This window comes from Nomascus leucogenys, chromosome X (assembly GCF_006542625.1).
Source record: "Nomascus leucogenys isolate Asia chromosome X, Asia_NLE_v1, whole genome shotgun sequence".
NCBI classification, from domain to species: Eukaryota; Metazoa; Chordata; class Mammalia; order Primates; family Hylobatidae; genus Nomascus; species Nomascus leucogenys.
In genome coordinates, this window is record NC_044406.1 from 102,017,389 (window position 1) to 102,044,780 (window position 27,392).

At 39.3% G+C, this 27,392-nt stretch overlaps 1 protein-coding gene across 5 annotated transcripts in view; it reads left to right on the top strand.

The window, feature by feature from the left end:
- PLS3 (plastin 3) overlaps nucleotides 1-27,392 on the top strand; it is a 90,317-nt gene that overhangs the window by 57,007 nt on the left and 5,918 nt on the right. For 3 of the 5 annotated variants that reach the window (XM_012498958.2, XM_030807654.1, XM_030807653.1), the window contains 9 exons: nucleotides 5,194-5,357; nucleotides 12,141-12,270; nucleotides 12,760-12,892; nucleotides 16,611-16,692; nucleotides 17,490-17,655; nucleotides 19,429-19,571; nucleotides 22,701-22,727; nucleotides 23,000-23,095; nucleotides 25,873-26,068. In XM_012498958.2, the coding sequence (XP_012354412.1) occupies nucleotides 5,194-5,357; nucleotides 12,141-12,270; nucleotides 12,760-12,892; nucleotides 16,611-16,692; nucleotides 17,490-17,655; nucleotides 19,429-19,571; nucleotides 22,701-22,727; nucleotides 23,000-23,095; nucleotides 25,873-26,068 (1,137 nt within the window). The remainder of the gene's footprint in view (nucleotides 1-5,193; nucleotides 5,358-12,140; nucleotides 12,271-12,759; nucleotides 12,893-16,610; nucleotides 16,693-17,489; nucleotides 17,656-19,428; nucleotides 19,572-22,700; nucleotides 22,728-22,999; nucleotides 23,096-25,872; nucleotides 26,069-27,392) is intronic. The other 2 variants (XM_003262225.3, XM_003262226.3) reach the window with 1 other exon arrangement.

Here is a 27,392-nt window from a genome sequence, read left to right on the forward strand (position 1 = left end):
ATTCATTTCTGTATCTTTGGTATGTAGCCCAGTGGGTGTCTACCCACAGGGTAGGTACTCAGTTTGCTCTGGAGGGTGACTCATACTTAAACAAGTGCGCATCTCCTTTCTCAATAAAGCCAAAGCAGGTTTCTACATTTGGAACCAAAGAGATCCTGACCAGAGAGCTATCACTGGTTGTCCACTTGGGCCCTCCTTGATGGGTGTGTTCACTTAGAAAACCAAATTACAGAGCTGAAGGCTGCTGGGTAGGGACAGGATTAGAACAAAGGGAATGAGATTGAATGTTATTTAAGGGATATTTCTGTCAAGTTTTGGTTTCTCGATGAATTGCCATTCAGTCTTTGAGTGCTATTTCTGTATTTCTGTCATTGTTGTTTAGTTTTGTTTTTAAAATGCTCATCTAGGATTAGAGCATTCTTTCTTTGGTCAATTCCTGAGAATCAGTGATTCTACAAAAATAATTTTTTTCCATTGCTCATTATATACAAAAGATTGTGCTACGTATTGGGGTGGGAGATACAAAGATTTAAAAGAATCTTTATCGGGAGATTTGCAGCCTAATAAGGAAGTTTGTCATGTAATGACAAATTCTTATTCCTCCAATTTCCTTTAAAATTTTCCTGTCCCTTTCTAAAAGCATCTGTTACTACTACCCTTACTTCAAGATGAAATTTCCAAATGTGGTTATTTTATGTTAATTATGTTTTAGGGTGGCTACTTCCTGGCATCTTTTAATCACATCAGTGAACTGTCTTCTAATTAATGTTCAAGAGAGGTTATTTCAGGGAGGATACAGGCAAATAGTAATTCTCCCTGTGACCCAGACTTCTGGAGTTTTTTGTTTTTGCTTTTGAGACAGTGTCTCACTCTGGTGCCCAGGCTAGAGTGCCATGATGCTGTCATAGCTCACTGCAGCCTCGAAATCCTGGGCTCAACTGATCCTCCTGCCTCGGCCTCCCAAAGCGCTGGGATTACAGGCATGAGCCACCAGTCCCAGCCACCAGACCTGTAGTCTGACCTACAAATAGGCAGCCAGATAAACTTTCTGGGCCTTAGTCAGTTTCATATAGCTTTGAATCCACTGTAGCTCTCCCACATCTAATTTAAAAATCTCTACCTTCCACTTCCATTATAACACTGAGAATACAAGAAGAACAAATCCTGTTACATACCTGTTATATACTCCAGTCTAAACTAGAGTCAAAGCACAGTGGCTCATATCTGTAATCCCAACACTTTGGGAGGCCAAGGTGGGAGGATCATTTGAGGCCAGGAGTTTGAGATTAGCCTGGTCAATATAGTGAGACCCTGTCTCTACAAAAAATACAAGAAACAAAAAGTTAGCTGGTCATAGTGGTGAGAGCCTGTAGTCTCAGCTACTCAGGAGGCTAAGGTGGGAGGATTGCTTAAGCCCAGGATTTCAAGGCTGCAGTGATCTATGATTGTGCCACTGTACTCCAGCCTGGGCAACAAAATGAGACCCCGTCTCTAACGATACTTTTTTACATTAAAAAATTGGCTGGGCTGGGTGACTCATGCCTATAATCCTACCACTTTGGGAGGCCAAGGTGGGAGGATCACTTGAGGCCAGGAGTTCAAGACCAGCCTGGCCAGCATGACGAAACCCCACCTCTACTAAAAATACAGAAGTTGGCCAGGCATGGTGGTGCACGCCTGTAATCCCAGCTACTCAGGAGGCTGAGGCAGGAGAATTGCTTGAACCCAGGAGGCAGAGGTTGTAGTGAGCCAAGATCATGCCACTGCACTCCAGCCTGGGTGGCAGAGTGAGACTTAGTCTCAAAATAAAGAAATAAAATAGCTTAAAAGAAAAAAGGAACCCACTAAAGTGGACAACATTTTGATAGTTAAAAGAATAAGCTATCTCTTCCTCCAAAGATATCATAAAAATGAAAGAATATTATACTTAGGTAATAAGGTGTAGTAGTGATCAGAATGTTATCATTCTCTATCTGTATTTAGTATGCATTACTATTCTATCTCCAGGTTTTAAAAGTGTTTGTGTGAGGGGAGGGTTGTGAAGTCTTGTGTATTCTGATTTAGAATCAGTGTGATAGAACCAAAAAGGAACTTTAGAGATTATGTGGTCCAAAGCACTCCTTTTACAGATGAGAAAACTAGGGCCTGAAGAGGTAACTTGTGCAAATTAATAGCCAAGCTGAAATAAGACATTGTGTCACATTATTCCCACTGTGTGTCTCTTCAAGCATGTATGCTGTGTTTCTTTCACTATGCCACACTTACTCTGTAGTACTGAGCTCCACTGTAATTTTAGAAAGGACGTAGGAAAAACAAGTTGGTATATGCATGGGAGCAGGTGTATTTAAACCCAAGACATTCATAAAACAAGAGCCACTAAAATTTTGCCACAGTGCCATGGGGATTACTTTGTTCTTTTTAGCAACTGCAGACATTATTGATGGATTGATTTCTACATAGAAATACTTTACATGTAGAAATAAAGAGTTTGATGTATGACCTTTTATAAATCCAAAGCAAAGAAAGTGACTATACGTCCTAGGGAAATTAAGTGCTTTACCTCAAAGGAAATCTAAGTGATTTTCACACTAAGTATTGAATAGTTTGTTATTGATGTTTTAAAAGTACAGATATTTTAATTAGCCAGGCATGATGGTGCCCACCTTTGGCCCCAGCCATGCCAGGGAGCTGAGGCAGGAGGATTGCTTGAGCCCAGGAGGTTGATGCTGCAGTGAGCCATGCTCGTGCCACTCCAGCTTGGGCAAGAGAGACCCTGTCTCAAAGAAATATAAAAGTAAAAATAAAGGTACAGATGTTTTTAATTCATAGATTTAAAATGTAGTAATCAATGTTTCAGAAAATTTAATACTTAAAATAGACTGCATTAAAACTAAACAGTTTCGTCAGCATTCAAAATATTTGCAAGATGGTTCCATACAGTATACTTAATATTTTAATTTAATTTTTAATTCCCCAGAGCATTCTTGCAAATTGCAATTTTAGTAATTGACCAAAAATTGGACAATGTGAATTACACGTAGATCACACTTATAAAGAAATGTCAGTGTATTCCATGGAATACATTGGCCTAGCAGAGCTTATATGATCAGCTAGCTCCCTGACCTTATCTCTCATTTTCCCCCTTGTTCACTCTACCCAAGTCATATTGGATCTTTACTTTTGGATCTTTACTTTTCCCGAAACACACCAGACACACTGCAGCATCACTGACTTTGCGTTTGCTATTTTCTCTACCCGAAATCTCTTGCCCCAGATAGCCACATGATTTGCTTCCCTTACCTCATGGAAATCTTCATTCAAATATAACCTCATCAAAGTGGCCTTCCTTACCCATTCTGTCTAAGTAGTAGCACCACCACCATCCCTGTCCCCCAATATCTCTATAACCCAGGGTTACTCAACTTCAGCACAATTGACATTTTAAGCTGCATAACTCTTGTGTTGTACGTACAAGGAAGGGGTCATATCCACTGTAAGATATTTAGAAGCATCCCCAGCCTCTACGCACTGTATGCCAGGTGCTTCCTCTCCCAGCCCAACTCCCTTCTCCAGTTATGGCAATCAAAAATGTCCCCTGGGGGCAAGATAGCCCCAGACTAACCCCTTATGCTTTTTTCTTTTTTTTTTTTTTTTGAGACGGAGTCTTGCTCTGTCACCCAGGCTGCAGTGCATTGGTGCAATCTTGGCCCAGGTTCAAGCGATTCTCCTGCCTCAGCCTCCCGAGTAGGTGGGACTATAGGCGCCCACCACCATATCCAGCTAATTTTTGTATTTTTAGTAAAGACGGGGTTTTGCCATATGGGCCAGGCTGGTCTTGAACTCCTGACCTCAAGTGATCCACCTTCCTCGGCCTCCCAAAGTGCTAGGATTACAGGTGTGAGTCACCGTGCCCAGCCTGCTTTATTTTTTTATTTTTTATTTTATGTATTTTTTTGAGACGGAGTCTCACTCTGTTGCCCAGGCTGGAGTGCACTGGCGCCATCTTGGCTCACTGCAACCTCTGCCTCCCAAGTTCAAGTGATTCTTCTGCCTCAGCCTCCCAAGTAGCTGAGATTACAGGTGCCCGCCACCACGCCCAGCTAATTTTTTGTATTTTTAGTAGAGACGGGGTTTCACCATGTTGGCCAGGCTGGTCTCGAACTCCTGGCCTCAGGTGATCCACCTGCCTCAGCCTCCCAAAGTGCTGGGATTACAAGCGTGAGCCACCGCGCCTGGCCACAATACATTTTCTTAAATGCGCTAAGGTCATCTTGAGTCATTTCTCTGTTCGGGTTGTTTCCTTCTATTATAATTAAGTTTACATATGAAAATCAGTGGGACCTAAAGAATAAAAGTCATTATTGAACAGAAGATATTTGAAATTACTTGTGAACATCAAACTTTATTCACAGAAAAATATATACTCAAGTGGTTACAACCCTCAGGACATTAGCCTTTTTCTCAATAAATTAACTTTTGGTCATTGATCAGGTTTTTTTTCTCTTTTTAAAAGCTTCAGAATAAACATCACTCATTTAATCAGCACTTCAAGACATACTCTGAGAAACCTCAGTAGTACAAAAATTAAAAGGTTATTTATAGAGTCATATTAAACATCTGCTTTCCTCAGTAGTGCATTTAGTTTTATAAACTCTATATTTGTCTTGAATTAATGTTTGTTTACATTAACTCTTAAAATAATTGGCACTGAACATGATTGCTTAATTTCAGGTGTACTTTGAAACAGAATCAGCATTAAGTTCATAAAAGTTCTTTTTGGAGCAATGGAAGAATAAGAAACACAAAATTCCTATAGTTACAGTAGAAATTGCTCTATACCATGGAAGTGTTTTGTAGGTTTACAATCTATTCTTTTTTTAAAATCCTATTAGCTTCAAGTTAATAATAATTGTATTAGCCAACTATGCTTTCTTGAACTTAGGGACGCTCTTTTTAAGTAAATAAATCTACTTACACATTGCTTAAATTACAGGATACGTGATGTAAAACCTTGCTTTTTCCATTTAAATGTCCATTTCCCTTTCAAACAATCTTATGTTCCCCACAATAAGAAAATATTTTATTTAAGTGAGCTTATGAACTGAGCCTCAAATGAAGGGAAATACTCTTAATAAATTAACTTATGTCTTTCAATTTTTTTTCCTTTTTTGCTTGCTCTCCTTTTTCACAAAGATCTCAACAGCAACGGATTCATTTGTGACTATGAACTTCATGAGCTCTTCAAGGAAGCTAATATGCCATTACCAGGATATAAAGTGAGAGAAATTATTCAGAAACTCATGCTGGATGGTGACAGGAATAAAGATGGGAAAATAAGTTTTGACGAATTTGTTTATGTAAGTATGTGAAAATTCACAATTATTAGAAGTAATAGATGTTCCTTCGTCTAGTGGGATGTTATAATATTAAGTACTATTATGTTAAGTTCTTAAATATATCATATTAGTACTGTTATAATTAATAGCATTTCTGTCATCCTGCCCACTAAATTTACTTCTTTTAGCTGCTAGAATATCTTAACAAATGAATTGAGAAAAAGAGCACTGCAGAAACAAAGATATAACATGATAAGATGTTACGGTGATAAGTTGTATAAGGTGAACAGTCTCCTTTCATGTCATCATTAAAGGGCAGTTATCAAGGTGCTAAGTGACATCTTTGAAGTGTTCTCTCTCCCGTGGTGAACAGTGTGCTCCAAAATTTTAATAATACACCCTGACTCACAGTCTCGGAAGCTTCCTGAGCTGAACTTTCTCATTAAAAAGTTGTTTTCCACTCTTGTGGTAGGGGTATTTAACTGAACCATTCTCTCTAGGATGATAATTTTGATAATTAAAAGTTTGAAGCATATCTTTTTAGTCCATTGGAAGAGGCATTTAACATTTTTGTTTTCTTCTCTAGTTTCATCAAATATTCTTCAAGGTTAGCGGCTGAGTTTTTAATTCTTTCACCCCCCACCCCACTCCCAGAACTCAGTTTGGTGTTCTCTACTCAGTGCCTGGAAAATGTATACATGGCACGTGGTTCTTCAATGCCTACCACTATTGGCTGCTAGCAAGTGAGGTCTAGATTTTTTAGACTTATGCCGCTTTCAGTCTGTATTTATTGACAATGTATTTGAGATACATGTTAAAAATAGCTGGCTGGGTGTGGTGGCTCACACCTGTAACTCCAGCACTTTGGTAGGCTGAGGCAGGAGGGTCTCTTGAGGCCAGGCATTCAAGACCAACTTGGGCAAGTTAGGGAGAACTTGTCAGCTTGGGCAACTTAGGGAGACCCCCATCTGTACAAAAGAAAATTTTTAATTAGCCCAGCATGGTAGCTCGAGCCTATAGTCCTAGCTACTCAGGAGGCTGAGGCAGGAGGATTGCTCGAGCCCAGTAGTTTGAGGCTGCAGTGAGCTGTGATAGCACCACTGCCCTCCAGTCTGGGTGACAGAGCAAGACCCTGTCTCTAAATTAATAAATTAATTTTAAAAATAAAAGAATAGTTGTTACTTCTTCCCTCAATTAAGGATACCCTTAAGATTTTATTGGTGTATTTATTATTAATTTAAGGCTGAGTTTGACTAGATCTTACTAGGGATTCCTTTCAGTATATCACAAACTAGTTATCAGTGCCTAATATTTATCACAAATGTCCTAGCACTCCTATCCTCCTTTGTCATGGTGTATTTTTCCCCAAGACAACTGAAATGATAGCATGTACTTCCATCAGTAACTGTGGTTCACCACAGCAAGTTAAATTTTGAAATGTTCTTTCCAATTAGAATTAACACCTTTAGAACACTGCAGTAGTTCAAGAAGCAAATTGACTAAGTAATGATGCCTACTCAGCTGACAGCGTTTTGTGATTGTTTTTAAAATGCACACTTGTCGGCCGGGCATGGTGGCTCACGCCTGTAATCCCAGAACTTTGGGAGGCCAAGGCGGGCGGATCACGAGCTCAGAAGATCAAGGACCATACTGGCCAACATGGTGAAACCCGTTCTCTACTAAAAATACAAAAATTACCTGGGCGTGGTGGTGCGTGCCTGTAATCCCAGCTACTCGGGAGGCTGGGGCAAGAGAATTGCTTGAACCAGGAAGTCAGAGGTTGCAGTGAGCCAAGATTGCGCCACTGCACTCCAGCCTGGTGACAGAGCGAGACTCCATCTCGAAAAAAAAAAAAAAAAAAAGCAGACTTGTGTCATAATTATAATGATATAGTTCCTGCCATTTTCTTTTGAAATACTGATTTCCTCCCACCATTTTTTTGTCTCCAGTTATGGCCAAAGCCTTTTGTTTTGAATTCTATGTTCAATAGTAAGTTGCAGTTTATTTGCAATTTGAGCACTTGCATGTTTTCTGATGTATCACTTGCTCCCCTTTTAACTGCATGGTTAATTGTGAATTTAAAGTAGCGCAGAGCAGCAGTTAACTATGATTGGCTGTTTTTGATAAAATGTATTGCTCAGAATTTTTTAATCTATTAGAAAGAACAGACCAAAATCAATAGGATTTGCAGTGTGTCATTATATTAAGGACAAAATTGTGAAAGTGTCTTTGAAAATGATCTTGGGGGAAATTGTTAATTTTGTAGATTTTGAAATGTAGTTTCTACACAGCTATTTGTGGCTTTTAAGGGAGGAGGTGTGATTACCTTAGTATATTCTTTAAAAGTAAAGAACATGCACAATAATTTTGGCAACACCAGGGCTTTAAGAAAACAACATTCGTGAGGACATTTTAGGTTAGAATATACATTTTAGAATTGGAAGGAATCATTGTGTTTACACTCCTACACTTTTCAAATGAAAAGAAACAAACAAACTTGGATTTCTGAAAAAGGAAATGACTTTTCCTTTTTGCCTAACATTACACAGAGGACTAGTGGCTTTTTCCAGTACCTCCCTGCTATTCAAGAAATTTGAAATATCAAGGACAGTAAAGTAACCTGCCTGAAGTTTCAGATGCTACTACTATGACTGTATTAACCAAATGTCTGTCCACACCCATCTGCCTTGTCATCAATGAAACATCTTACCAATTGTCAAACAAAATGTGGGTAGAGCTTAGTTATCCAAGAAATAGAAATCATGTTATTCCTGTTAGATATTAGCATAAGGAAGTAGAAATAAACATGTTCTTGCTTGTTAGGTTTCTGCTTTTTCTTTGAATTGTTGCTTAAGGGGTGTTAATTGCAAACCAAACTACAAACAAAAACAGTTTATGTTAATTTCAGAGAAATGTTTGTGTGTGTGTGCACGCGCGCGTGTGTGTATGGCAAAAAACAGTCCCCAAATTATATGTTTGTAAACTTTAAAGGTGAAAATTAAATTTAATACCCTGCTTTTTAAAATTCTAAACACTTCAAAACTAAAAATACTGGATTTTTATGCTTACAAGATAATAGGACTTTTTTTCTTTGATTGTTAAACTAGTATGGCACTTTCAGCAGAGAAGTAAGCTGCCCAGAACAGCCTTGGACATATAGTAAATACTATATAGGTGTTAGTTGTTGGGGTAGTTCTTTCTTTAAAAAAAAAAAAAAGAAGTTATGTTTTTCAAATATTACTAAATTTAGGCCTACAAGACATTCCAAAATAATGGAAAAATTCAATCCTGCCTCTTTGGAAACATTTTGGAAATAAGCCCCAAACACTGGAAGCCAGTCAATTCTTTTTTTTGCAATTCTTTCTGAAATCTTTCTTTCTTAAGTCATATGCCTCTGGATTGTTGTGGTTTGGCCACTCGTCCTGTGTTGAGCTAACTCTGGGGTCAAAAGAAGTTAGCCGGTTGCTGAGCGTCTTTGAGAGAAAGGAGGTGAAACTTAATAAAAGGAATAAAAAACATATATAGTCCATAAAGGAGACTGAAAAAGATGTACAGATCAAGAGTGGTTATGGCTTCCTGAAAAAAGTACAGCAGGAGTTAGCTCACAGATGATAAAGCAAGTCTTTCCTGGTGGAGAGAAAACAGCACAAAACAGTGAGCTCATTAGTATCACAACGGGCAGCTTTGAAAAGATTCATTGAGAAGACTCCAGCACAGTAGTCAGCCTTGTGCTATCTCTGATTTCAGAGATTTCTTGTTAAGCCAAAGCTTGTACTCAAATAGTTTTATCATCCACTTAAGTGATATCTTTACTAAAGTAGAAAGTAAAATGCAAATTCTTGTGTAGTGAATCAATATCATAGACATACAAATCTTCAGTTCTTTCTTATCATTTTTACTTTTTTTTTTGAGACAGAGTTTCACTCTTGTTGCCTAAGCTAGAGTGCAGTGGTGCGATCTCGGTTCACTGCAACCTCTGCCTCCTGGGTTCAAGGGATTCTCCTGCCTCAGCCTCCAGAGTAGCTGGGATTACAGGCATGCGCCACCACGACCGGCTAATTTTGTGTTTTTAGTAGAGACAGAGTTTCTCCATGTTGGTCAGGCTGGTCTCGAACTCCCGACTTCAAGCCATCCGCCCACCTCGGCCTCCCAAAGTGCTGGGATTACAGGCGTGAGCCACCATACCTGGCCCATTTTTACTTTTTTAAAATCCAAGCAATAGAGGAAAATACTACGAAACTAAAAGTTTAAGCTTAGCTGGAATAATTTATTTGAAACAATTTAGAAAATGAAGGTCATGTAACTTTTGCAAGACCTTTGAAAATTAACAAACTTAATTACAACTTTGCATTTCATTGCCAAGCATAAGAAGGAGTTTTACTAAAGCTATGTAAGTAATTGCATTAGGATATATAGCAGAGACATTCTATATATATATGTATATATATTTTTAATTTATTTTCCTTTTTTTTTTTTTGAGACAGGATCTTGCTCTGTTGCCCAGGCTGAAGTGCAGTGGCACCATCTTGGCTCACTACAACCTCCACCTCCTGCGTTCAAGTGATTCTCATGCCTCAGCCTCCCGAGTAGCTGGGGTTACAGGCATGCACCACCACACCTACCTAATTTTTGTATTTTTAGTAGAGATGGGGTTTCATCAAGTTGGCCAGGCTGGTCTTGAACTCCTGACCTCAAGTGATCCGCCCACTTTGGCCTCCCAAAGTGCTGGGATTACAGATGTGAGCCACCGTGCCCAGCCTACTTTTCTAGTTCTAGTTATTAGTTCGAATTCCCAGACGTTCTCTTTTTTAAATATGAATTAATCCTTTTTTCTGTGACATAAACAAACTTGGATTTATTTTTTAGCTGAAATCATGATCATTGAAACAACCTAAGTTTTAGGAGTAAATGATCCTTGAAGCAGAAGCACTTGTAATAAGAAAAATAACTTTACATATCTCATTCTGAAGCTGTAACATTTTTGTCATTGCAGGGACTTGTGGTATGTTAGGCATGAAGAAATGCACAACTTTCAGATTTTAACTTATTAGACAATGAAGTAAAGTTCAGAAAGAAGTAGACTAGTGACTATTGTCTTTTCACAGAGCAGGTGCATTGTTATCAAAAGGAGAGCTATAGGATCAAAATGCATCACAGTTAAGGCACAGTTAGACTAAAAAATCAGATTGTAAATAAAAATACTTTAATAATTTGAAAACTGCCTGAAGTGTGTGCATAAGCTCCATACTGTTGATACTTAGTGAAAGCCAGTATAATGGCCATAGAGCAGGAAGGGTGATTTCATTGGTTGTGTGTAGTATTTAGAGTAGTGTGTATGTGTGTGTCTGCATACATATACAAACATAGACACACACAGACATTTATTCTAAAATTCCACCTCCAAAATTACTGGTAAAGCTAGCACAGAATCGCAGCTATGGAAATGCTGAGTAAGCTTGATTTTGTAAAATTTAAGTGCTTACTAACTGTTCTCTCAAACAAAATTTTATTTGTAAGTCCAAAGAAAGTTAGGATTTAAGAAAGGTAACAGGAAAAGATGGCTAAGTAATAAGGCCACTGACAACACATACAGCAACTTTTCTACCAGTTACTGAAAGTCACTTTCTCTAGATGGATTAATTACAAAAAGGTACCCTCCTGGAAAGACGAAACACAACAAGGCACTCCTTCTTTCGGCCTGACACAGTCCTGTGCAAGACACAAGGCTTGGTTAGTATAGCTTGGGCTGGATTTCTGCTTCTGCTCGTGCCTGCTCTGACACATACAACCTGAACTGTTATGTATATTGTAACCCTGTTCTATGAACCGCAGACATAGGCTGCATCTTCCTGAGATGTGTATGTGAATACATATCTGTCACGAATGTTAAAGGTCTTTGAATTGCATTTGTTCAGCAACTTTTCCATTAAGTCTTAAGTTTTCTTTCAATGAATCCACTTAAATGGAGTTCTAAACACCATTTAAAGAAAAGTTGTATATGGTTTCCACATCTTGCTCCTGTTTTACTGGCTTTGACTAATTTAGCCATGCACATTGGTGGATCAGGAACACATTTGGAATTAGGTACATTCCAATATCTCAGAAAAATATAGACAGATAGAATGTCCAATCAGATGGTTACACAGTACTAGGATGTGAAACTTACTTTGTTATAACTTGCTTTTGTATAATTAGAATGTTCCTTACTGTGAAGAGAACCTGGACTTCATAAATGCCCCAATAAGACAATCACTGGAAAGCCTCTTTTTGGTGTTTATTCTTGATAGTCATCTATTACTACCAGCTTAACACATTTTTTAACTGCATTATTCTGTAACTTTTGATTTAATGAATTCTTAATGAGCTACCCCATTATACTGTAAAATAGTTTTTTGGTTAAATCATGGAATTTTATCTTTCTTTGCATTAAGAATTTTTATTAAAGTAGGGGGATTCTTCAATGTTTTCTCTCCAGGAAAAGAATAAAGCCTTCCTTGTTTGTAGAAAATTAACAGATTTACCTGTGCCTTTGAACCACATTAGTTTTTGGCTTAAAGTGAATTCAATGCATGTAGCGCTTAATGTTTCTGACAAGTGTGTGCAATTGACATTCTGGTGCTTCATTTTCAGAAGGAGTATTGTAGTATTTGTTTAGCATTTCAAAAACTCAAGCCCAATTTTTTATATCTTTTAACATCAGCTATGGAAAAAATGTAAGTGATCAAGATATAAAAGAATATAAATATGCTTATTGTGCATAGTTTGAAATTAATTGTGAATCAACAAAATTACTTTAATTAATAGATTTTTCAAGAGGTAAAAAGTAGTGATATTGCCAAGACCTTCCGCAAAGCAATCAACAGGAAAGAAGGTATTTGTGCTCTGGGCGGAACTTCAGAGTTGTCCAGCGAAGGAACACAGCATTCTTACTCAGGTAATCATTTCATATGCAATAGGTTAACACAATGTGCTAAGTGGGATGGTTGCTGTAATGGCAAGGAAGGGCTCTAGAAAAACATTACCTTTTAATTAAGAATACAGTAGAAGTCCTTTGTGACATGTATTTAGGCTTGAGACTAATACTTGTCATAAAGGCATTATAAGTGTTTATTGTATGGCTTTGTTAGCTTGCAAGAGACAGGATACAATCCATGTAATGACAGGCTTTATTACAGTGCATTATACAGTAATGTAAGTATAATTTTTAAGGAATTTTGTAACTTTTCTGAGGACCGGTTAACGTGTTCTATTCTTTTTCTTAATTTTGTAATTGCATCCAAGTGTCTGGGTTTCCACACAGAATAACCACATGTTTCTGACACATTAACTTTCAGCACTCCTGCACAACTATTTTAGACTTTAGAGTCAAATATTTAATAACTTAGAGTATGAACTAATGTCTTGTTATTTAACATAATTTTAGAGGAAGAAAAATATGCTTTCGTTAACTGGATAAACAAAGCTTTGGAAAATGATCCTGATTGTAGACATGTTATACCAATGAACCCTAACACCGATGACCTGTTCAAAGCTGTTGGTGATGGAATTGTGCTTTGGTAAGATGTTAGCTTGTTTTATATCCAGATATCCAAAAATAGCTTTCCATATAATTGATATATTTGTTTCTGCATGCTTGACAGATTCACCTCAAGAAATAATTAGAATGGAAAATTATCCAGGTTCTGCCTTTTTCATTTAATCTCTAGGTCTGTCCATGAATCTAAAATTCAGCCATAAATCGACAACCTCTTTATAGGGAAGCTCTCAGCCTCCATTTTCTTCTCAACACCAGGCCAGCAGAACATTACAACTTTGTTGAACTTAAGTATGTCAGTATCTGTTTATTCTAAAGTACCACAGCTTCCAAAAGAAAAAAAGAGGCTACTCTTCAGTTCTCACTCTCCAATGACCTATTTCTAAAAAATGCTTTTGTCACTGCTGCTGCCCCACAGCCAACAGCATCTTGGCAGACATAATACAAGATTATCAACACTGCCAGTCGATGTTCCAATTTATAGAGGCAGTGTCACACAGTGGTTAATAGCATGCTCCATAATCAGTCTGCCTGAGTTCTTGCTATTCAGTCCTGCCACTCTGAAGCGGTACAACTGTGATCATAATACTCAACCCCTTTGCATTTCAGTTTCCATCTATTATGATCTCCACATTATTATACTTATCTCACAGGGCTTTTGTGAGCATTAAGTAAATTACTACATACAGAGTGCTTAGGGTAGTGCAATTGACATATTTCAGATGACTATATATATATATATATATAAAATATATAGTATTATATTGTATATTTTATATATATATATATTGTGTGTGTGAGACGGAGTTTCGCTCTTGTTGCCCAGGCTGGAGTGCAATGGTGCAATTTCGGCTCACCGCAACCTCCACCTCTGGGTTCAAGCCATTCTCCTGCCTCAGCCTCCTGAGTAACTGGGACTACAGGCATGCACCACCACACCTGGCTAATTTTTTTTATTATTATTTCTTTATTTTTAGTAGAGATGGGGTTTCTCCATGTTGATCAGGCTGGTCTCGAACTCCAGACCTCAGGTGATCTGCCCGCCTCGGCCTCCCAAAGTGCTGGGATTACAGACGTGAGCCACTGCGCCCAGCTGACAGTGTATATTATAGTATACACAATTCTTCTTTTTGCAGTAGGGTCATTTTGGTTGTTTGAAAAGCTGATTTTAAAAATGTAAGATAGGCTGGGCATGGTGGCTCATGCCCAGCCCTTTGGGAGGCTGAGGCAGCAAGATCGCTGAAGGCCAGGAGTTAGTTCCAGTCTGGGCAACAAAACAAGACCCCTGTCTCTACAAAAAAATTTAAAAATTAACCCAACATGGGGTTGCACCCCTTTAGTCCCAGCTACTTGAGAGGCTGAGGCAGGAGGATCACTTGAGTCCAGGAGTACAAGGCGGCAGTGAGCCAGGATTTGCACCACTGAACTCCAGCCTGGGTGACCCTGTCTGTCTAAGAAATAAGAATATATATATATACATTTCCTTTGTGGTCTGTTTATAGGCAGTGAAGAAATAATTTCCCATGTGTGTGTTTTGTTTTTGTTTTTGAGATGGAGCCTTGCTCTGTCGCCCAGGCTGGAGTGCAGTGGCATGACCTCGGCTCACTGCATCCTCCGCCTCCCAGGTTCAAGCAATTCTTGTGCCTCAGCCTCCCGAGTAGCTGGGACTACAGGTGCTCACCACCGCACCCAGCTAATTTTTGTATTTTTAGTAGAGACAGGGTTTCACTATGTTGGCTAGGCTGATCTCGAACTCCTGACCTCAAGTGATCCTCCCGCCTCAGCCTACCAAAGCGCTGGGATTACAGGCATGAGCTACCGTGCCTGGCCTCCCTTGCATTTTAATATAGAGAGAAGACTGCAGGTTTCCCTCTTTGGGGACTCACCCTGCAGAACTCAAAAAATATATAAATTATAAAAATAATAAGAGATAATTATATTGAACTAAGATTTAAATTTTGCATGGAAAGAAGCATGGCTTTCTTTCTATAGAATAAAATTTATTAGGGCAGTATTATGAACATCTAATATGTCAGAGCCAGGCATAGTGGCTCGCACCTGTTATCCCAGGTACTTGGAGGCTGAGGTTGGAGGATCCCTTGAGCCCAGGAGTTCGAGGCTGCAGTGATTCGAGCTATGATTTGGGCCTCTGTACTGCAGCCCAGGCGAGAGTTAGACCCTGTCTCTAAAAAATAACAAAATAAAAAATAAAATGTTAAAGTCTAAATCTAGATTTTACCAAATGAGATTTTTCCTAATGAGTCATAGACTATAGCCTACCTAATCTTTCTCTCACCACTATACTGCCAGCACCAAATATAGTGTCTGGCTCATTGTTGAGGCACTCGGTAAACATTTGGTGAATGAAAGAATCTCATGCTCAACTAATTTTACTGTTTTGTGGAAAAGACTCATTTCCAATGCAGGATTTTATCTGTCTTTAAAATATATTCAATAGAGTTCCACCCCCCACTTTTTTTTTTTCTTTCAGACAGGGTCTTGCTGTGCAGTGATTCAATCATGGCTCACTACCGCCATGACCTCTTGGGCTCAATCAGTCCTCCAACTTCAGTCTCCAAAGTAGCTAGGACTACAAGCATACGCCACTATGCCTAGCTAATTTTTTTTTTTAAATTTTTTGCAGAGATGGGGTTTCACCATCTTGCTTAGGCTAGACTTGAACTCTTGAGCTCAAGCAATCTGCCTGCCTTGGCCTCCCAAATTGCTAGGGTTACAGGCGTGAGCCACACCGTACCTGGCCCAAGTTTTGTTGTCAATATCCAAGTTATTTTCTTTCATAAAAGAATGAGGAAAAAATAAAAAAAAATTAAAAGAGAAAGCATGTTACAATCCTCTGCTCAGAGATACCCAACTACTATACACATATTTTGGTCTTTTTGGGTTGTTGTTTTTTTTTAACAGCATCTTGCTGTATTGCCCAGGATGAAGTGCAGTGGCATGATCTCCGCTCACTTCAACCTCTGCCTCCCAGGTTCAAGCAATTCTTCTGCCTCAGCCTCCCGACTAGCTGGGACTACAGGTGTCCGCCACCACGCTGTGCTAATTTTTGTATTTTTAGTAGAGACAGGGTTTTCTCAGGTTGGCCAGGCTGGTTTCCAACTCCTGACCTCAGATGATCCACCTGCCTTGGCCTCCCAAAGTGCTGGGATTACAGGCGTGAGCCACCATGCCTGGCCAGGGTTTTATTTTATTTATTTATTTATTTATTTATTTATTTATTTTTTCTTTTGAGATGGGGTCTTGCTCTGTTGCCCAGGCTGGAGTGGAATGGTGTGATCATAGCTCACTGTAACTTTGAACTCCTGGGCTCAAGCTATCATCTTTCCTCAGCCTCCTGGGTAACTAGTACTACAGGCACATGCCACCATGCCTGGCTAATTTTTTTATCGTTTTTGTAGAGATAGGGTCTCACTATATTGCCCAGGCTGGTCTGGAACTCCTGGCCTTAAGCAGTCCTCCTGCCTCAGTCTCCCAAAGTGCTGGGATTATAGACATCAGCCACCACATCAGGCCTTGGCCTTTTTTATTTTTAGTTTTTATTTTCCGTATGTGTAGTTTATTATGATCAACATGATAAAAGTCATCTAGCTACATTTTTTAGAGTACACGAAAGAGATGTTATAGTAAACTTTAAAATATTTGCAAATATTTACAGCCACTTTATAAAAGTAAATCAGCTCTTTTTTTTTACATCAACCTTTTTTTTATTTTTGTTTCAGTAAAATGATTAATCTTTCAGTTCCTGATACCATTGATGAAAGAGCAATCAACAAGAAGAAACTTACACCCTTCATCATTCAGGTATGCATTGTTCTCCCCTCCCTTTAACATGAAATTACTGTTTGAGGACCTGTTCTACAGACTTCGGCCTCTGCACTCTGTAGGCTCCCAATCAATCCTTGTAAAAACTGTTTTGTGGGATTGTTATCCAGATTATACAGACAGAACTGGAACTCAGAAAGGTTTCTGAGCTTGCCTGAGATTAATGTTGGAACTGAGGTTCAAATCCCATTCTAATTTCAAAGTCCCATGTTCTTTTCATTTGATAATGTGTTCAAGCACTACAGAGATAAGCAGAAGTATATAAGCTCTTAATTAACTGGCATGCTTAAGAAATGGACCATTTTTTTTTCTATCAAGTGAATATTAGATTATTAGCAAAATTCCCTCAGGGAAGAGCACCTCTTGGGATGTGGACATTGATAACTTCTAAAACTCTTTTGGGCATATGCAGTACTGTTGGTCTCTCACCCATTTAGGCATTTTTGGAATTATAACACTTTACTCACATGGATATATTTACTGTGGTACTCAGCCTTTTCCTTTAGTGCCAGCATACTTCAAAAGGTACCAAAGAAAAATACAAAGTTAACTTCTCATAAGATTCTGCAAAAGGCAATAGCAATAAGGCTGAAATTTGTCTTAGCTAGGCTTTCTAACACAAAAATCTGGAATTTGTTTTTTGTGACACATATATGGATGAAATTAATACAGGGTATTAATTTCATCATTGAATGTTATTTTCAGTGAAGGGAGAAAGTAGACTGCTACAAAATGGAAAGGTCAAGAAGCAAGTGTGTAATTTGGCTGTCTTGCAGGAAAACTTGAACTTGGCACTGAACTCTGCTTCTGCCATTGGGTGTCATGTTGTGAACATTGGTGCAGAAGATTTGAGGGCTGGGAAACCTCATCTGGTTTTGGGACTGCTTTGGCAGATCATTAAGATCGGTTTGTTTGCTGACATTGAATTAAGCAGGAACGAAGGTAATGGAACACAGTCATTCTGGAAGTTGTTTATTGGTTATTTTTTTCTAGTCATGCAGACTTTCATGCTCTCACTTAATGGAGGTGATTAAATGGTGGTAACTGGAATGAACATAAGGTAATGCTATAGAGTTATTCAGGAAAATAGTCTAATTACATGACTCTCTTCTTTACTAGTAATTCACATTTGTCTGGCACTTTACAATTCACTTTGCAATAATGACACAAAAGCACAGAGAGATTAAGGAGCATTCCTGAAGTCCTCAAACTTGATTGTCTATTTTTTTCTGTTCTGCCTACACAACTTCTACCCCATTACCACCCTCAGCTCCACCATTTTGCACCATCTTTTTTGGAGACAGGGTCTCACTCTGTCACCCAAGCTGGAGTGCAGTGGCACAATCACAGCCTGGCTAACATGGTGAAACCCTGTTTCTACTAAAAATACAAAAAATTAGCCGGGCATGGTGGCACATGCCTGTAGTCCCAGCTACTCCGGAGGCTGAGGCAGGAGAATTGCTTGAACCTGGAAGGCGGAGGTTGCAGTGAGCTGAGATTGTGCCATTGCACTCCAGCCTGGGCAAAAGAGCGAGACTCTTGTCTCAAAAAAAAAAAAAAAAAGAAAGAAAGAAAAAAAGAGAGAAAATGTAAGATTGCAACTGGGTGTGTTGGACCATACCTGTAATCCCAGCACTTTGGGAGGCTGAGACAGGTGGATCACTTGAGGCCAGGAGTTGGAGACCACCCTGGCTAACGTGGCGGAACCCCGTCTCTGCAAAAAAATAGAAAAGTTAGCTGGGCGTGGTGGCATGCACCTGTAGTCCCAGCTAGTCGGGAGGCTGAGGCAGGAGAATCGCTTGAACCTGGGAGGCAGAGGTTGCAGTGAGCCGAGGTCACGCCACTGCACTCCAGCCTGGTCAATAGTGTGAGACTCTCTCAAAAGAAAGAAAAGAAAAAGAAAATATAAGGATGAATTATATTCCTGTTAAAATAGGCTTGAGCCTTCAAGAGTTAATTGATTAATTGTACTTAAATACAAATACCACCGTGTTTCTAGACTACTTTAATCAAAAGGTTAAGTAAAAGATTCCCAAATTTTAAACATCTTTCCCCCAAATGCTTGACTTTTTTTGTTGTTGTTTTTTTTTGTTTTTTTTTTTTTTTGAGACGGAGTCTCACTCTGTCGCCCAGGCTGGAGTGCAGTGGCATGATAGCGGCTCACTGCAAGCTCCGCCTCCCGGGTTCACGCCATTCTCCTGCCTCAGCCTCCCAAGTAGCTGGGACTACAGGCGCCTGCCACCACGCCCGGCTAATTTTTTGTATTTTTAGTAGAGACGGGGTTTCAGCGTGTTAGCCAGGATGATCTTGATCTCCTGACCTCGTGATCCGCCCACCTCGGCCTCCCAAAGTGCTGGGATTACAGGCGTGAGCCACCGCGCCTGGCCCCAAATCCTTGACTTTAGAAGTGTTAAATAAGAACAATTTATGCAAACATATGACATAATGTGAAGCTTGCATTAAGCTTAAAGGCCATAACCTCATTTGGTATTTGGAATGTGAAGAATAACAGAGAAAAGAATAAATTGTAGTATTATGTTATTATATCTATTATATATTTATCTTTTTTAGTAGATTATGAGTATCTTGAAACTAGGAGCTATGTCATAGTAGTTTTTGCACCTCTGTTACTTAACAGTGTCAACAGACTGAATGAACTTGGTATGACCATTATTATGTCATATGATGACTGTGGGATTTTTTTTTTTCTTCTAGCCTTGGCTGCTTTACTCCGAGATGGTGAGACTTTGGAGGAACTTATGAAATTGTCTCCAGAAGAGCTTCTGCTTAGATGGGCAAACTTTCATTTGGAAAACTCGGGCTGGCAAAAAATTAACAACTTTAGTGCTGACATCAAGGTAACTGTTCAAAGAATCACAACATTTTGGGGGGATATAATAGCTGGAAGATTTCGTCCCAGCTTAACAGAGAGAAAATCCTAATGCTGTATCACCAAGCCTTGTTGCCTTTTGGCCCTGAAGGTAGATTTTAGAAGAGTAATAGAGCCAGATAAGAAGCGTTAGCACCTATGTTTTATTTTGTGGAAAAAGGTAAAAATATTATGCTAATTTATCATATTATAATGCTAATTTGTTATATTCTGCCGATTGTTAAACATGGAGTATTAAAGAATAGGACATGATTATTCTATTCTTAACTGCCTTTCCCAGGCCTCAGTGTACCTGTTAGTAAACACACCTAGAAGAGAGAGGAAGGGTCTCACGATTTCCTCTTCACCTTTTTCATTTGGCTTCTTCTCTCCTGTCATTTTATCCTACCTTTAGTTGTGAGTTCCTCGAGGATAGTGATGAGCTCTTATTTATGTCTGTGTATCCTACCTCAGCCCCTGCTCCAGGGCCCTCCTACTAAAGCCAACCTATCACATAGTATGTGGCACATACAAGACCCTCATATTTCTTGCATTGAATTGATTTTTTTTTTCACTCACTGTTTATCATGAGCAGTGGGGGAAAACTAACAATGGAGGAAGACATTTATTACATGTTGCCTTTGGCTTCTCATTCAGAGGGCCAACATTACCATAGCAAACATTGCGTGGAGTTCTCCTTAACTGCCTCAATTCTGTCTGACATCCAGATGTTGGTACACAGGGAATAAACTTAAGGATCTTCATCAGATGTCACTGACCAGCAAGGCTGTGAAAACAATACTATGCGATCATATGATTTTGTTCAGTGATGAGAGGAAGCAGTGAGTTGCCTGTACTACTGATTTCATCCATGAAAATTAAGAGTAGCCCCAAAATTATAAGACCAACTGACCCTGCCCTCTCTTTTAATTATACAATATGTTTGGCCAGGTTTGTTGTTGTTGTTGTTGTTGTTGTGACAGGGTCTCACTTTGTCACCCAGGCTGGAGTGCAGTGGTGCTAACATGGCTCACTGCAGCCTTTACCTCCCAGGCTCAAGCGATCTTCCCACTTCGGCCTCCCAAGCAGCTGGGACTACAGGTGCACACCACCAAGCCCGATTGATTTATTTTTTTTCTTTCTCGCTCTGTCACTCAGGCTGGAGTGCAGTGGCACTATCTCGGCTCACTGCAACCTCCACCTCCCAGGTTCAAGTGATTCTTCTGCCTCAGCCTCCTGAGTAGCTGGAATTACAGGCATCCGCCACCACGCCCGGCTACTTTTTGTATTTTTAGTAGAGACAGAGTTTCGCCATGTTGGTCAGGCTGGTCTCAAACTCCTGACCTCGTGATCTGCCCACCTTGGCTTCCCAAAGTGCTGGGATTACAGGTGTGAGCCACTGTGCCCAGCCTGATTTTTTTATTATTTGTAGAGGTGGGGTCTCACTGTGTTGCCCAGGCTGGACTCAAACTCCTGGGCTCAAGCGATCCTCCCACCTCAGCCTCCTAAAATGCTGGGATTACAGGCGTGAGCCATGGTACCTGGACAACCAGGTATATTTTGTTTCATGCACTAGATGCGTTCCTGAAAATCAGCAAGGCAACCATAAATGGATTTTATGTACTGGGATATATTTTAAATGTAAAGAGAAAATCTTATTTTTTTAAGTGAAGCCTGCTTTGAATTTATTTTATTTTATTTTTTTAAATTATTTTTTGTTTATTTTTTTTTTTTTTTGAGACAGAGTCTCGCTCTGTCGCCCAGGCTGGAGTGCAGTGGCGCCATCTCGGCTCACTGCAGGCTCCGCCTCCTGGGTTCACACCATTCTCCTGCCTCAGCCTCCTGAGTAGCTGGGACTACAGGCACCTGCCACCATGCCTGGCTAATTTTTTTTGTATTTTTAGTAGAGACGGGGTTTCACTGTGTTAACCAGGATGGTCTCGATCTCCTGACCTCGTGATCTGCCCGCCTCGGCCTTCCAAAGTGCTGGGATTACAGGCGTGAGCCACCGCGCCCAGCCATCAATATTTTTAAAAAGGAAAGAATTGTTTGGTAATGCGAAAACTAACTTCCAGTTTATCTGTATTCATGGTCAAATTTTCACCTGTAAAGCCCTTTTCAGGGTAGTAAATACAGATTTTGCTGGGTCTGCTCTTTACTTGTTCTTCTCAAGAGCATAGGTTTAGATTATAAATTGTTTATATAGCTTCAGCAAGTAATTGGAAGTGAAAGCACTTTCACAACTGTAGTACACTATTCCTTAAGAGGTAAATGCTATGCCCCCGAATGATAGGATCGGAGTTGGCATTTTATGAATTGCTCTGAAATAGCTTTCAATTACCTGATTTTCCCCATTCTTAGAATCATTTATGGCACAAGGTTTTAAACTCACTTGGGTAGCTGGTTTAAAAGGCACCTTTCTGGGCAGCTCCCAGACATTTATATTTGGTAGCTCAGGAATTGGATTCAGTAATTCACATATTGAGCAACTTCCTCAGGGGTTAGTATGCACATAGACCATAAGAAACACTCCTTCATAGCCTGTCTGGACCTTCAAAGCCCAGTAACAGGAAACTATTAATATCATAGCTGGAAGGTGGTCTTCACATATGGCAGGATTAAGGAATCTTGACTCAAATTCCGGTCCTCTAGCATTCCAAAGATGCAGGAATTTACTTGACACGTGTGTGAAGGCTCTTAATAAGCGTTTGTACGAGTACAATGGTTTTCAGGCTGTGTTTTGTGGAGTTGTCCACACAACCTGAATTCATGTTGACTGTGAGCCAACCCCATTGTTTTATGTATTGGGATTCTAAGAAAACAACATTCAAGTGATTTAGTCCAGGGGTTTAAAACGAAAAGAGACATTTGTTTTGTTAAGTACATTCAGATCATAGAGGGTTCAGTGTTATTTTAGCAACTAAAATGTTTATCATTTAATGCTTTTGTCATTTAAATTTACAATTAAATACATCTTTAACACAGCTAATCTCTTCTTCATAGGTTGTGGTATATGCATTGTTCTTTGTAATGATATAACCTGTTTATTTTCTCTTTCTTCTATGCTTCCTGGATTTCTGCTCTCCTACTTTTTTAAATGCTTGTTTTGTCTGTCAAGCTTATTGACTTCAGTAATTCAGTGAAGGTACAGAACTGGTTATATGTTTATTAGCATTATTGTATTGATGACTTTAATAATTGTGAAGTCATGTCAAAATCCAGTTCCTCCATATGCAAGACAGATATAAGGCCAGATAGATGAACTTTTCTGGGGAAGACACCCGTTAAATTAGAAGGCAGAGATTTGTGCCATATATTCTCAAAAAATCCAATGCAAATAGCCTTCCAAACATGGGACAATAGGATACATTCATTCCTTGTAACTGTGATCTCACTGACATTTTCAATTCTTTGTAGGATTCCAAAGCCTATTTCCATCTTCTCAATCAAATCGCACCAAAAGGACAAAAGGAAGGTGAACCACGGATAGATATTAACATGTCAGGTTTCAATGTAAGTATAAGTGCTCTTTTGAATTCTACAATCTTGCAAAATTATTGTCAATTTCTTAAAAGTACAATAATTTTTATAATCGTATGAAGTAGAGTTGGCAATTTTAAGCATTATTTTAAAATGTATTACTGTACATGTAATTCAGAGGCCAGAAAACTAGCTTTGATTTATTTTGATTGTTAGTGAATTCCATCATTGTTGTGGTATTGATTTATATGGATGGCATAAAATATTCAAAACAAGTATGGGGAAATAAGTAACTAGAAGCTAACCTTTTCCAAGTATTTGGATTACAACCACAGTAATAGATTTAGTGACTATATGAAGACCTTTTCCAAGTATTTGGATTATAACCACAGTAATAGATTAAGTGACTATATATTCATATGCCTGTGTTGAGAGTAATGTGATTATGTTTTACAAACTCCCAATCTATGAAATCTAATTTAGGGAATTACTCTCAGAGACCATGTTCCCTGGTTATGTCACTAATTTATTTAGTGACCTTGGATAACTTCCTTCTCAAAATTGGATTTCACTTTGTTTATCCATAAAGTAAAGAGTTAGACTGAACTATTTAGTCCCAAGTTTCTAGGAATCTGTGGTTTTTGTACCCATTAGATATGGAATGCATGCTACTAATTAACAAAATCCACATATCTAGCCTATTATGCCATAGGATGGAGTGGATTACATTGGCTAAACCATTTTTTTCTTTTTTGAGACAGAGTCTCACTCTGTTGCCGAGGCTGGAGTGCAGTGGCACCGTGTCGGCTCACTGCAACCTCCATCTCCTGGGTTCAAGCAATTCTCCTGCCTCAGCCTCCCGAGTAGCTGCGATTACATGCGCCCGCCACCACGCCCGGCTAGTTTTTATATTTTTAGTAGAGACGGGGTTTCACCATGTTGGCCAGGCTGGTCTCGAACTCCTGACCTCAGGTGATCCACTTGCCTCGGCCTCCCAAAGTGCTGGGATTACAGGTGTGAGCCACCGTGCCCTGCGTGGCTAAACCATTTTTATGCTGCCCTTACCAGAACTGAATTTGTAACTGACTTGTGTGCTTATATTTCTGTCTGTATGTTAAATGCAAAACTCTTCAGCTCAGGTCACTCTTGGTAGGGATGAGGGGCCATCTTGTCCAAGAAGGGAGCTGTCTGGGATGGCTAGCCATGTGATCTGATACCAGGGTAAATGGCATCAGTATATTAACTGATTGTGATACACCAGTTCTCTAGTCAACCCTTTCCAATTGATCTTAAAACACTTTTTTGTCTCTTCCCTCTTCAGAATCCGACAAGGATTCTTCTGTTGACTCTAGAATTCAGTCTGAAATGTTCTGCTTGGCACTCACCCTACAAATCTTGCTCTAAAATCTAGCCAGTGTTATTTCCCCAAAAGTCTGTATTCCCCACCCCAACCTTCCTTCCACCACCACCCAGGTGCATTTGCTCATGCTATTCTCGCGGTTTTCAGCGTCTTTCATCTTTTTCAGCTTTACACCTTCTTTAGGGCCTTTTCTTTTTTTTTAAGAGACGAGGCTTCGCCATGTTGGCCAGGCTGGTTTCGAACTCCTGGGCTCAAGCAATCCTTCTGCCTCGGCCTCCCAAAGTGCTGGGATTACAGGCGTGAGCCACCACGTCCAACCAAGGCCTAATTTTAACTCTGAACAGTTTTACCTGTTTTTTATTTCAATTTAACTTTTTTCTCTTGGTCTTTGTAATGGAAAAAATCCCTTCCTTTCGTCCTTTTTTAATCCTTCAGTTCCCTGAGATTAATCCTTGGTCTTGCCTTCCACCATTCTCCCTATGCTCAAAAGAAATCAGTGGAAATGGATTCTCTGCTTCTCTTCAATTCAAGCAACAGTTCACAAGCATTTCCCTTGGGATTTGAGCATGAAATGAATGAAGGTATCTGTCTTCTCCCTCAGCCAGGGGAGCCGACTTCCACAGCTCAGCACAACTTCCTGTCTCTCTAGTTCGCTCTCCAGCAGTGCCCTCCTTTCTAGTTCCTTCTGCTGCATAACACAGCCCCAGAGGTTCCAGGGTTCCAAGGAGTCCACTCTGTCATGAAGCTCATTGACTTAATGCACAGTACCCAGAAGCCTCAGTGAAGTTCAGCTGAGAGCCAATAGAGAAAAGGAGAAACTCCAAAGCAGAAAGTAGTGAATCAGCAAAATAAAATAAAATAAGCCAGGTTGAAGAGAATAAACCCACAACTTACAGAAAATGAACACCGTTTTCTAAAGGAGACTTAAGTAGGACTACAGTTAATACCCTTTCACATTTGATAATTAGTAGAGATTCATTGTAGATAAGTACATTTGAAAAAAAATTTTAACATAATTCTACTGAAAATATCTGAATATTTAACTTGAGGTGGCTTAAAAGGAGAATTGAAGCTGTTTTCCTATTGAGAAGGAAAAAAGGAAAAGTGGAACCGGAGAAAATGAAGATGGTGAATGTATATTTTTCTTTACAGATTTTCAAACAAAATCTGGGAGTTTCCCCCAACCTTTTACATAACTTCTTTCTTAATGCAATTTAAATGTACTCAGTAGTTTGCTATATGATCTGGCGCCATCTAGTGTATATTACAGGTACTGCATCTCCAAGAGGGCCAACTTTTTTTTTTTTTTTTGCATTCAAAACAATTTTATAATAAGTACCATATGTTGGCTAAAAGAAAGTAGAACTGTATACCCAGACTATGACTGTGGGGAAATTTTCTATATTTTTAGTGTGGCCTTTGACAAAGTCTTCCGATTTTGTTTCAACAGGAAACAGATGATTTGAAGAGAGCTGAGAGTATGCTTCAACAAGCAGATAAATTAGGTTGCAGACAGTTTGTTACCCCTGCTGATGTTGTCAGTGGAAACCCCAAACTCAACTTAGCTTTCGTGGCTAACCTGTTTAATAAATACCCAGCACTAACTAAGCCAGAGAACCAGGATATTGACTGGACTCTGTTAGAAGGTAACTAAAAACTTCTCAAACTCGAATGTGTGGGACTATAGAAATACATCGGCCACAATGATTTTACAATCTAGACTTAGCAAGTTTTTTTATATCTACAAGAAGTAGATGGCAGATGCTGAGTAAAAACTGGCAGAAAAGTACGATACAAGTGAACTTTTAAAGTAAAGTAGTCGAGGCCGGGCACGGTGGCTCACACCTGTAATCCCAGCACTTTCGGAGGCCGACATGGGCGGATCACCTGAGGTCAGTAGTTTTGAGACCAGCCTGACCAACATGGTGAAACCCCATCTCTACTAAAAATTAAAAAATTAGCTGGGCGTGGTGGCACGTGCCTGTAATCCCAGCTACTCGGGAGGCTGAGGCAGGAGAATCACTTGAACCTGGGAGATGGAGGTTACAGTGAGCCAAGATTGTGCTATTGCACTCCAGCCTGGACAACAGAGTAAGACTCCATCTCAAAAAAAAAAGAAAAAAATAAAAAGTAGTCGAGTCACTTAATGTAAAGCCACTTAATAAATCAGTATTTAGTTTTAATATTTAGGGTTAGACCACTTTTTAATCCTCTCATCAGGAAAAAGTGCACATATGCATTCAGTTTGACCTGTAAATTTAGTATATATTTATGTTTCATTCATCCACAGTCAATGTAACTGGAACTAACCCCAACTCCTTTCACCTTTACCTCCTCAAAAAACAAATGATAATATATACTAATTATTTTTTTAAGTTTTGGAAAGGCAGAGTTTACCATTTCCAGATTATATATGCATGAAATATAGTCTATAAAAATTAAGAAATGTGGCCGGGCGCGGTGGCTCAAGCCTGTAATCCCAGCACTTTGGGAGGCCAAGGCGGCCAGACCATCTAAGGTCAGGAGTTCGAGACCAGCCTGGCTAACATGGTGAAACCCCGTTTCTACTAAAAATATAAAAAATTAGCCAGGCATTGTGGTGCGCGCCTATAATCCCAGATACTCGGGAGGCTGAAGCAGGAGAATCCCTTGAACCTGGGAGGCAGAGGTTGTAGTGAGCTGAGATCACGCCATTGCACTCCAGCTTAGGCAACAAGAGCAAACCTCCATCTCAAAAATAAATAAATAAATAAATAATGCAAATAGTAATTCATTGAGTGTCCACTGATATTTCTATAAAACCAGTAACTTAACTGATAACATCAGTTACTTTGAGGGATGCAGATTCGAGGAAATATTGGAGAAAGATTTGAGAAGGAGACTATAAAAAGTTTATAAACCTCTAAATTGCTTAACTGGTTAGAATAAGGTTGTATTCTTTAATTTTAAAATAAATTCAAATTTTAAAAA